At 42.9% G+C, this 12,779-nt stretch overlaps 1 protein-coding gene across 1 annotated transcript in view; it reads left to right on the top strand.

The window, feature by feature from the left end:
• LOC128453865 (neurexin-1a) overlaps positions 1–12,779 on the top strand; it is a 255,113-nt gene that overhangs the window by 164,210 nt on the left and 78,124 nt on the right. The window contains exon 19 of the mRNA XM_053436966.1: positions 4,676–4,857. Coding sequence (XP_053292941.1) covers positions 4,676–4,857 — 182 coding nt within the window. The remainder of the gene's footprint in view (positions 1–4,675; positions 4,858–12,779) is intronic.

The raw sequence follows: 12,779 nt of genomic DNA, 5'->3' as shown, positions 1-12,779 counted from the left end.
TCATTTCTGTTCCCTGTTGAAATAACTCTAAGTTTGTCTAACAGCAAAAAAAACATTATTGAAGTTCAGACACACAATCCACTTGCACACATTTAAATAATCAAATTATGTTTCTTTTATTTCCCCCCATTATTGCTGGTTCATGTCACAAGAGGTTTGAATAGGCTAATTGTGATACTGGCAAAGAAACCTGGAGAGGAATGATACCGCGGATCAAACAAGGATCCCCAGACTACACTGCAAACTGTGGACAGATAGAAGTCAGTGTATTGGCGTCATTATGTTTGGATCATGGGTGATGTGATGTACCGTTTAATTATACACCGACGCTGTGTGAACGGTGGCCCTACTCGACCGTCTCTGTAATTCACGGCTTTGTCATCACTGCCAAGTCCAAACATGCAGCGGAAAAGACATTTAATTAGCTGGGAGTTTGAGCGGCTTTGCTCATAACCGAACATTCTATTTACCACCTCATCTCCTTAACTGCCAGACCAGTTAATTGTCCGGAAAGATAAAATATAGTGAGACAAAGGTAGATTAGGGGGGGAGAGGATTTAAAAAAGAAAAAAATTGATCACGTTGAGTCACAATTTTTCCCCCTCGGCACTAAATCTTCAGGAGCATTGATTGGAGATAGCTCCTCCACCAGATACTGGTAATGTTTGATTGGATAATAGTGGCCTCATAAATTGTGCTAATGATTTCTCTGGAAACTAAAATGGTAATCCAATAGTCATCATTAAGCTTCTTTTAATTGTACACTTCCCAGGAGGGGGGCGAGACCAAAGATAAACCTAAGTGATGTTATCCTCAATATAGCTCTGTCCTTCCTAATGGTTTGGGGGGGATGTATAACATGAGCACGATTCATGTTAATGTTTTTCCACGCTTCTCTGTCACAGCCACAAACAAGTTAGAGTGCTTTGCAGATGTTACAGATGCCGACCTCACTGGGCTGATTTCCATTATAAAGACACAGTTTAAGTTAAATATAACCCTGGAGAAGAGCGTGTGCACGTCAGCGTATGAGGAAATATGGGTACAGACGACCGGGGAATGAGTTTTTCTTACAATGAAATTCCTTTCAAGAGATCCATGGCACTGATGAAAAATTAATTTGAAAAAGGCGATACTGTATCGTATATATACTGCGTCTTGAAAAAAAAAATCTATTTTTGCACACCAGTCATTACGGGAATCCTTGGCAGAAAATAGAGAGAAACACAATTGCTGGGTGCCGACAGAAAGCAGATCCATAATGTCATCTCTCCCTTTCATATTTCACAACTATGTAATTATGATTGGATTCCTCCCCAGTTTCTCGGCAGAGGTGGTAATATGAGGCTCGTTACGATGGCCGTGTTGGAGGTCAGAGGAAAGACAGTCCGTGGGCCCAGCCTGTGGAGTTGAGCAGCAAACACTCTGCCTGGTTTCAGAGGCTAACCACCGTACGACTGCTATACAAAGCTACCGCCCTTTTCCCTTTGCTTACATCCGTCTTCCTCTTCATAGGGCACTGCACAGTTTGCCCTATACGCTCCTGCTCCACTGCAGAGGAAGCAGATTAAGACGTTGGGAAGCCGGTGCCCAGAGGCCTCTTACGCACCGGCCATGTTTACTAAAGCCCACAGTCTGCTATCCCACACACCTCTTTGGCCAAACGCTGGGGTACTCCTGGGACGGTGCTACATTTTTAATGAAAGCCCCGGCGTCTGCCAATGTTTATCTTCTGTGATGTGAACTGACGTAGCCAGTCCTCAATGTAGTCCAACACCAGGGCAGATTGATTCATTATCCTTCAATAAGGGAGGCTTGTGTCTAAGGAGTTGATCCTGAAGGTCTGATCGGCTGTAATGCTCTCGAGTAAGACGCCGCTCGGCTCCTGCACCGCAACCTCTCTCTGGGGAAATGCATCCGAACGTAGAAGATGCAAATGCATGTGGGAGGGGACATGCAGCAAGGAAATCTTAATTACATCCTGTTTGGCAGGGGTGCAGCGTGTAGTCCTGCACCTCCGAGCACCTTGCATCTCAATACCCGCTCATTGCACCTCGATCTTTTATTTGCTTTTTCATTTTTTTTATTATTAGGCGATGGGTGAATAGGGAATAAACTGAAACTCTTGTCAAATTAAAAAGACAACAAACAGGCAAGTATTTCCAGGACACTACTGTATCTAATGACTACAACAGATCCATATCAGGCCCCCGGGTCCCAGGGGAGCGAACAAATAACAAATAGGGAGCCGGTGCATAATTACTCCCACCAGAGGAGATTCACAGGCATGTGTCTGCTGACTTCATGCCACTGCAGAGCCGTGTAGGTGTGCATTAGCCATGTTTCCTCATGTAGCCTAATCCTCACCGGTCCCTCAAGGAGTTGTTTTCCCACTAGTCGCACAGTCTCAGATTTCCGGCTGCTTTGCAACATGTCGGTAACCTTATTATCTTCCCTCTCTGACTCTGTCTGTGGAGGCGTTCATGTAATCGGAATGTCACAGAGTAGTCGTTGACCTTTGGTGCCTTGACACGCGGGTCTTGCAGTTTATCCATTTAGCTTAAGGGTGACACAAGCCACATCTGCACAGCAAGTCCACTGAAATGAGCAAGCTTCATATGATGTGTCTTCTTTTTTTTTTCTTTTTTTTTGGGAGGTCACCAACAGTAAATAAGCTGTCAGTGGAATAAAGTGGGTGTCATTTCGTATGAATAGACAGAGGGGGGAATGGACGCTTAAGGGCCCAGTGAGTTCCAACAGTGACATGGTTTAAAAGAGCTTAATTATAATAAGCTGGAGCATGAGGCTAGTGTTTGGTTGCTTTGGGGGGGGGCGGACTGAGAGACAGTGACAACAGTCCAGCTACATGAAATGCAGATCGGTCTTTGAAGGAGCCAACATAAGATACGCATTACCGCAACATGAAGGTTTCTTTTTCAGCAGTAGCCTCCACACATCATGAAAAAGAAATGATGCCCGCCCGGCGAAATACGCATAATGTATTTTGCTTTGTACAAGTCATCAAGCTTCATAACAGTTTATCCATTAGGAGAACAAGAACGCTTACAGTGTTATTTCATTAGGTTTTTATGAATGCGAGTTATGCTTTATGAAAACAATAAATCCCAGCATAGATTTGTGTGTCCCAACATAGTTTGTTAATCACGTTATTGTTAATTAATGATGCAATTCTTTTTAGCTAATGGTCGACAGTGTGTATTGACTCAAAAAAAGGGAATGAGAATGGGAACTTGAGAGGAGAGCGACACACTTTAATCACCGCACTGCGAAGAAAAGCCAGCGGGAAGAAATCCGGAGAAATATATAAATAAATGCAAAATTTATCGATAGTTTTATATCCTTGTGAACTGGTTTACAAGAAAATATTGGAATTACAGTCAGAATGATTTATAATCTATTGTTCGGGCTAAGGCTGTTTAACTCCTTGCCCCTATGCATATTAACACACTGTCTCTTTCTCTCTCTCTTTCTCTTTCCCTCTCTCTATCGCTCTCCCTGTTTCTCCTCTTCACTCACACACACACCACACGTAAACGCATAGCACACTAGCAGAGCGCCTTGTCTAATTTTTCATGAAGATAGCTGTTTTTATGCTAATCTGACAGCTGCATTCATTTTCAGGCTTTCTCGCAGACATTTATTTCCCAATCACACACTCGCTCGTGCCTACTGGCTCACACACACACACACACACACGCACGCCTGCATAAAAATATTAAACTATTCATCCACGACCATACTTCTCTATGTCTTCGAAAAACTGATGCACCCTAATGAAGCTTTCTAATTGGGCAGAAATAGGCATATATTTGATTGAGACGAGTCTGACAGCTCTGAAAAGCTGAAGTGCTGGATGCTTGGCATCAAAACCCTGACACTTTGGTTTAGTACACGCAGACACATTCCCCCTTTTAATACACCGCTGCCTTCATTAGACAAGGACTTATCTCTAACCATCAATTTGACTAGGTCACTGGCAAATTGCCGCGAGGCTTCTCCGCACTGAATAGCTAGGTAATTAGAGCCACTCTCCCATCCACCGGGTCATGTTCAGACCTTTCATACAGCTTCTAAAGACAACGGGGTAATGCTGCGAGACAGGAAAGAGCTGGTGTGGAGGTCAAAAGAAGGGCATAATTGGACCAGTCAGTCAATAGCGCTGCCGGCTGTGTCTGCCTTTGAGGCTGCTAATGAAGCGCCAGAGCCAAGGAGGTGCCCGCTGCTGGCATGCTGGTTACCTGGGCACCGGGGACACGGCTGCACACTCGCCGGCGCCCACTTGTATCTCTTCCCTCTAGAGGTGAACCAGGCGCTGGCCGTAAAACTGAGTAATTGTGCAACATTACGAGGAAAGTGGTTCCTGCCTCCCTCATTCCTGCCGAATTTTCCCGTGCTCATGAATTGACATGAGTGTACTTAAACTCCCAGACAGGGCTGAGAGCTGTTCGAGAGTGATATGTGGCTCGGCGCTTTGCAAAGTCATTACTCAGCACAATATAACACTCCAGACTGACGTGCTCTGTACACATGGAGCTGATTCCGGCTTTGCTGTGTTAATAATGTTTATGTTGACAGTCGGTGGTTCAAGTCAGGTACACACTTTTAGAGAGGAGTACACTGTTAACATCATCTTTCTTTTTTTTCCTCTTTCTAGCGGGAACAACGTACATATTCGGGCGAGATGGCGGACTGGTCACATACACGTGGCCGCCAAACGACCGTCCCAGCACGAGGGCAGACCGGCTAGCCATCGGTTTCAGCACACACCTGAAGGATGCTGTCCTGGTGAGGGTGGACAGCTCCTCTGGTCTCGGAGACTTCTTGAAGCTCCACATCGTAAGTGGAGAATATGCTTTTCAAGTGCATCACACCTAATAATACACAGGACGCACATTAGGGGTAAAGCCCCTGAGGATAGGCTTCATCCTGGCTACATACAATGCATCAACTTCAGTACGGATACGCCTGATGTTCACACTACTCTGGAGTTTAAGTATAACACTGCTCGACCTGTTTTAATAGGAAAACTTCAGGGCTCGATTCAGTCTGAATTGACAGTGATTGTGATGTTTAGAAATGATCACACAGAACCCTGCAACCACTTGCTGATTGGGCCTCGTCGGTCACAACATTGACTTTGCTGATTCGTCAAGCTCCAATCACATGACCCCCCTTTTGGAAGAAAACAACTGGCATTAGCCTTGGTTACCAATGTAGAACCTAGCATGGATAATCAATTACAAGCGTGGCTGACTTTGTTGTCCTTGCCAACAGCTGTTATGCAATTAAATTCAGCTTCTTAAGATAATACGGCTGCTTACATGCAAAGGAGATAAGCTCTTATAAGTGGAATACCTGTTTTCACCAGCCCGTGCATACGTTTCTGCTTATGCATATTGTAGATGATCGGTCATGTGATATGCATTTATTGCGGATGGGGATTGAAACTGATCCGGGCCCAAAACTCTCTGGTGGACGGAGATCGTTTTAGTTTGAAAACACCGAATGAAAACAGAGTAGTGTGGTTGTCATCTTATTTTCTCAATCAGCTTGTATGAGTAATGAAAGAAAGATCGTATTTCCTGCCAAAGATAGAACTGTTTTGTTTATTTCACATTTTCTGTGTTGTTGTTTTTTTTTCTTTCGGTGCTTTTCACACTGATTTCAGGTGGGCGGGGATCAGTGGGAAACATGATGTCATTCACTTGCGGCTCTGGAAGCATTTTAATTAGAGTCTAGTGACAGTTGGTGGGTTTGTGTGGTTGTTGTCAATCAATTTCCATCAAACCACACCAGCACAGTCTAAAAGAAAATGTTGTTGCTTATTTAGTCACACAAATTAGATATTAAAGAGAAAAACTTGAGGTTTAAAGCCAAGTTTTCAGGGTTTTTACTGGTGATGGTGAATTGTATTACCAGGAGGAAGTCACTGTTTAATGGTACAAGTACAACATGTATGACAGCAGTACATTATTGCTGTGTAAGGTACAAAAGTAGCTTTCTCACCTCCTCTTGCCTACATGTTACAGATGCTGTGTTTGTGCAAACAGGAGCTGAGGGTAATGATTGGGTAATAAGGTTTGGTTCTGTACAGTGCATCTCTGACCTGGACATTATTCTGCTGGCGACCACATGGCCTTCCTCTTGCTAGCACCCATTTACTGACAACAGATCTGATGCTGGCCAGGAGCATACAGCAACACTACACACACATATATACATACACACAGAGCTACAGCACAGCACAGCACACTCACACACATACACACAAAAAAAACATGAGATTGGTCTTGAAGTTTGCCTCAACCCCATCTGCCCACACACTGAGATTCACACATACAGTAAGCATGCAGTGACATAAGTAGGGCTATCCTGAGGACACACAGCAGCCGTGATGTTTTTCTTATGAGACACCTCCATGCTCTGCTCTGTGTGATTTAATTTTTTTGCCAATTCCTCTCTTCCCCCCCAAGCCTCAGGGCAAAATTATATTTTTTCCCCCTTATTTTTTATTTAGGACTGACCGGCCACTTAAAAACAATACATAATTTTTCATGCACAACATTCATCAGCAATTGCCACAAAGGGAGACGGACAAGATGCTCGAAAGCCCATCAAGCAGAGTGTCGGTGTAAAGGGACAGATGTGCTCACTGAGATGTGCAAATGTTCCACTGCAACCCTTGTGTGCTTCCTCGGTTATTTTTCACCTGCACGAAGATACCTCAACAGAGATGAAACAGGCGAAATGTGCTTTGTACAGTAATTACATGTGAGTGATGGAAAAACATCCTCTCCGACGATTTGCTTCTTTTTAATAAAATGGCGCAGCAGGGCTCATCCCAACGCAGTTTTGAATTAATATACATACAAATGTGCTCCTTTGCTTAAACATCATGCAAACTTATTCCTGAATGGCTCAAAATCTCTTGCAATTCATTCAAATATCATGTAGCTATTCAGTCCCTTGTCGCAGGAGGTAAACACTGTTGTTTGTACCTGCTGCACAGCTCTTCAGCTGGAGCATGTAAAACACCTTAAGGCCCATATGTTACATCATATCATTTCTCAGTGCACAAAGAGGGACTTGCTGAGGAAAGACATGGTTCACACTGTATCCTAATGAGACATCTCCTGCAGTCGGAGCCTGTTTGCCCTGGCTCTATGTTTTACTAGAGATGAATGTTAGAGGTGAGAGACCTGAGCCACAGAGTCAGGTGAGCCGAGAGGAGGGGGGAGTCTCGCACGGCATAACGAGGCTGCGAGATCATGCAGCTTACCGCAGATACACTCGCAGCCCCGTTGATGGAATGTGTAGCATTCAATTGACATTTTAGCGGGAGAAAAATGTTGATAAGGCATGCTCTTATACAGCAGGGGCAGTGGGTTGTGAGAATCCCCGCTCCTCTCGCATCAGCAGTCACACTGAATGCCTCCACTTATTTATTTATTTCCTTGCATTAATCCCGGGGCTTTGTGAAATGTTGCATTTCATTAGAAAGTGAGAGAAGCCTGAGAGAGTTTGAGTTTTAAAGAGACAGAGGAGGCCACGGAGAGATGGAGGGTCATGCTCTTGATTATTGCAGCTCCGGTTATTGAAGATGAGCAACTGGATCGTTTGATGGAAATGCATGAAAGATTGAAGTTCTGTGCATTATCATTTTTATCCTACCTGGTTTATCTGCAGTGAATATTTTAGGGTCAACGTTTTTCATAAAATCTATTAATGTTCAAGTGTGAAGCTTATATTTAAGTTTGAAACTATTTAAACTGCGTTTAGAGACATGAAAGGTGTCAAACAATCTACACAATCTTCACCTTTTCAAACTAAAAGCTCTATAATTCTGCTTGTCATAAACCATTGCACCAACAAAACAAACGCAATGCTTTTACTTTGGAGAAAATTGCTTAAGAGGAAGTGATTCTATGAATATTGCCACCATGATGGAGATAAGCAGCCTTGAACATCTGCATCAGTCTGATATGGTGAAATACAATGAATTAAATTATCAACCATAATAGACATGTCGAGTGTAAAGCCGATGAGAATAATGGTATTGTATTAAATGTATTGTTTCTAATGTGTTTTTTTAACAGACTTAGTATAATATAACTGATGGAAACACTCAGTTGAAAAGGGGTATTTCCTGAGCTGCGTGCTCGATTCAAATAGAAAAAATAGCAGTAAATGAAATCTCAATACATTATGAAATTGGAACACTTATGATGAAAACCCTCTAGATATGTGTTTCACGCCTCTGTCTTCTCCTCATTAATTACACTGGAAAGGACGTGTTTTACAGCACTCCATTAAACACAATGAGCTGTGCAAAATTGCTACTTTGATGAGTTTGTATTATGCAAGAATAGCAGCACTCAGCTAGTCACCTGCGAAAACCCTATTTGGTTGAACTGTACCCTGAGCGGATCATGCAGTAATATGGCATATTATTATAATATAATCACTCTGAGGCCTAATTTGCTATAGCGTGGCATTGGGAGCCAGTTAGTTTCACTCACAGTGGCCAAATTGTCATATTTCCTTAAGTAAATATATTAAATTATTGTGACTGACTGTTGATTTACATTATTGAATATGTAAAAAACAATTTATGGAGCTGTTAATTCATTCAGAGATGCAAACTTTGCTAACAATGTTTTATACAGCTGAGTCCCGGTAGTATCCCCCTGGTTCCTTTCATTTACCTCAGCTCTGAGCGTAAATGTCTTAGGACGAGTGAATCTTCAGCTGTATGAGATGGGATTAGACCAGATTTCAGTATTTACCCCCCTCATTCTTCATCCTCTACACCCCCCCCCCCCCCTAATCTCCTGCTCCCATTTCATGATGACAGGAAACCCAGCAGGGCTTGAAGGACGCCATCTCAGCTCACACTCTCGAGAGGGAATTTTCCGAGTAATATGTGGAGACTATGATTTAAATGCACCTCTAAGGAATTGTGATCCTTCCCCGCTTCTCCATCTCGATCACAGATAAAGACAATGACTGTGAAGCCAGCGAACCATCAAATGTACGACAATCACTTTCCCCGGGCTCATTACTGTAGCGCACATGGAAGCAGGACTAGATTCATAATAATGTTTCTGCTGTTTCTCCAATTACGAGTCTCCACAATCCCTTTTCAATTTTGCTAAGGTGAAGCATATTCATGCGGCTATTCTAACGAGGACATAAGACCTGGCCTTAAGTCTGCCCTGGCAAAGTATGTACATATATGAAATTAATTGCACTATTACTGAAAGTTAAATCCTGTGAAAAAATTCACAATGACATTATGCAAAACAGGGAATTATGGATGTAATGATCCTCAGTTGGACTCGGCAGTAGGGTAATCCACGCAGAAGGAGAATTGGAACAAAGTTAGTTTTTAAGATGTGGGTGTTCAGAAGCATCTCTGTAATACACAGTATACTGTGTAATACCTGGGAAATCTCCATACAGAATATTAAAGTACAGGTAGATTGCACTTTGATGCCGTTAAGTTTTTTTTTCTTCTTTTTTTCAAATAAACATCTGCTGTAATCGGAAATCTATCTGCACATTTCCATGAAGCCATTTACTCTGAGATGGAGGCTTTGCAGTTGTTTTCCTCTTTTTAGTTGTCAATGAGCAGCGGTGACAGTGACTATCAGACGCTCACCTCAGTCTCAGGTGGGGCCCCGAGGGGCCCACAGAGCTTGTTTTCTGCCTCCACTCAATCTCTCAGTGGGGGCTGGGGACCATTCCCAACACTTTCTTCTTTCCCCTCTTCTAATTGCATGCAGCCCTTACAAAAAAAACAAGCAAGGAAGGCACTCTGGCTTAGACACAGACACACTGTGAAGTTAATGTATTCCATAGAGCAGAGAGAATGGTGGAGAAATAATGACTTATGTGGTGGAGCATTGCTCCCCTCGGTCCTCCTTTAGCTGACTACCAGAAAGGGGGTTCTCCTTCTGATGGAAGACACCTTTAATTGCAGTTTCAACTCCTGCTCTCTCCCCTATTAATCATGTGAAATGACTGGAGAACGAGACTACCAAGCCCACTGTCTGACTATCTCCACTTCCCAGTAAGATAATGTCATCTTTCATGTGTGTTATTCATTTTTTTCAGTGGGGGTAACTCAACTCACTGCTGGGGCCCAGATTATGCACCATTGCGTGCTTCATTAAGTGAATATTGTTCAGGGAGGTTTCGTGCTACGGGTTGGATTGTTACCTGGGAGAGGTGCTGCAGGTCTCTGGAGATGAGAACTCGTGTCACGCTATCCCCAATACTCTTATTAAAGCACCTGCAACTGCTCCTGTGTAGGTGTCTGACCCAGTAATTACCTCCTGTGCACGCTCTGCACACAGACATAGAACAGACATGTATGTAATGACCCCAGGAATCACTGGTGTACACCTCTCCTGTGTTGCTTGCTTAGTCATGGCACATCAATCTGTTATAAGCCTTTAAGGAGAATGATGAATAAAATATTTGTTTTTGTTATTGTTATTATTACAATGTCTTATGTTCATATCTAATATGAATAGAAAAGTAATGCAACAAAAAACATACTTGTGTTAGACTATGTGTGTGAAGATAAAACGTATAATTTATTCTACAGCAATTTGATTTAAATGTTTTAAAAAATATATACTTTTTGTTGGATGGTATTTTAGTAGTTGCCGCAGTGCTGTTTGGAATTTCACTTTTTTCCACAAAATGTTTCATCAGCTGTTGCTATGGCAACGACACCAGTATAGGAGTGGAATGGTAATTCCATGGTGATAACATTGTTTTTGAGCTGGATCAAAATTATATACAGCAATTTAAAATCGCAATATCGCATCTCTGCTCATTTTGGTCAAAACTCAACCATTAGTTTTGCAGAATTTTGGTGGAACAAAATATAAAGCAAGTTTTTCGCGATCACCACAAAAAAGATCAAACTGAGAAAAATGTCACAGATTTTAACATTAAGAAATGTGCAAATCTCCCCGTGCTAACAGTGTTCCCTCGCGTTTTTACCCAAAAATATGACAAGCCCTGATGAGGAAAAGCTGAGCCGAAGTATTTTGGTATTAAAGACACCGTGTCCAAATATGGATTTGCTCTCGTTTCAATTGTTCATCATAGAACTGTCAAACTCTAATGAGCAACGGGATAGGAGTAGACACATCCACCTGACACATGATTTGACTTTCCATGGTTTGTGCTGACACAAGTCACTCTTCCCTCTGAAGTATCTCCACCGGCTCACCGGGAGGATTTCTAAAGACAGCCACGCAGCTGCCAAACCTTCCCTGCTTCCGTCAAAAACAATTGCAGAGGAACAGGGGAATGTAATTTGAGGATAATCAGTAGAGTGCTCTGGATAGGAAGATGCCCAAGTGTGTTATATATTTTTCTTTTAATTGAATTTATTAAATGGAAATGATATTGCCCTCTCTATTCTCCTTTTGTGGGATCAGTCAATCAAAGAAGGGATACTAGTTATCATAGCTGGATTTGTGTCAACAATGCTTTTTAACAAACTGTGTTACAACCCCCCCGACCAGATGTCGTTCCCTTCTTCCCCTGCCCTCTCCTCCTTGTGCCAGTGACACCGGAACTACCATTTGCAAGTTAGCATGTTTGGCTAATGGCGCTGTGATGGTGGGTTAATCGCTGACCATGATGAGGACGCAGCAGTTGAAGGAAAGAATGTGGGGGGGGGGGGTAGTCCCTCACTGTTGATTCAGTCACACATGCAAGAGCGAGGGAGGACACGGCAGCGGGACAGGATAATACTGCTTTAACGTATTTCCACGCTCCTCACATGGTTAAGATACAGAATTTGAGGTGAAATTGTTAAAGTGGCGATGAATGGTGGTAATAGTATGGTAACGGGGTCTGGTAAATAAAGCATTGATTTAATGTCAGCCGTGACCGATTGGGGCAACAGCCTGAATGCGAGAGTAAATGGCCTCCTACCTCTTTTAGTCATAGACGGGCCGGCCGCTCGGCTCAGATGATGTACCTGACCTCAAAGAATCAAATCTCATCATCTCCATATTGAGAAGGGACAGCGCTAGAATCACCATTACTCATCTTTCAATTCCAATCATTTCTCAATTTGTTCAAGCTCTTTGCCACTACAGAGCCAAGTGGTCCATGAAGAGGCATGAGGGTCTGCGTGTGTGTGTGTGTGCGTGCGTGCGTGTGTGCGTTTGTGTGTGTGCGTGTGCGTGTGCGTGTGTGTGCGTGTGTGTGTATGCGTGCGTGCGTGCTTGCGTGTGTGTGTGTGTGAAAGAGAGCGAGGGAGAGGACAATTTGTGTGTGTGTGTATTTGAGAGGGCAGGACAATAATGTACCTTCACTTTTATTAGTGTAACAAATCACGGTGAGTACAGCTTGTCATTCCCAAAGCTGTACATCAATACGTTATGGGCTTATCTCATACAGAGCAATATTGCCATTGCTAACGTGGGGGTAAATTTGATTTCTCCGTCGATGTTACACTGTGAGGCTTGTTCGCTGTTTGCTGGGTTACGAGGTTAAAGGCATTGACATTTTGTGTATTTGTTATTGCAGTTCAAGGGTTGAATTCAGTTTGTATTGGCCCAGTTATCTCTGACATCCCAGTTGGACGTGCTCTTGTAAAAAGTATGAGCCAATTTGACCTCATCCACATTCCGGAATTCTTTAATCTGCCGTCTATTCATTTTTATATAAAAAGTAAAATCCCGGTATATCCTTGCATATGTGAGTTTGTGTGCAGAAGAGATTGA

This window comes from Pleuronectes platessa, chromosome 12, assembly GCF_947347685.1.
Source record: "Pleuronectes platessa chromosome 12, fPlePla1.1, whole genome shotgun sequence".
Taxonomy (NCBI): domain Eukaryota; kingdom Metazoa; phylum Chordata; class Actinopteri; order Pleuronectiformes; family Pleuronectidae; genus Pleuronectes; species Pleuronectes platessa.
The sequence above is the reverse complement of the archived record's forward strand: the minus strand, read 5'-3'. Positions and strand labels throughout refer to the sequence as shown.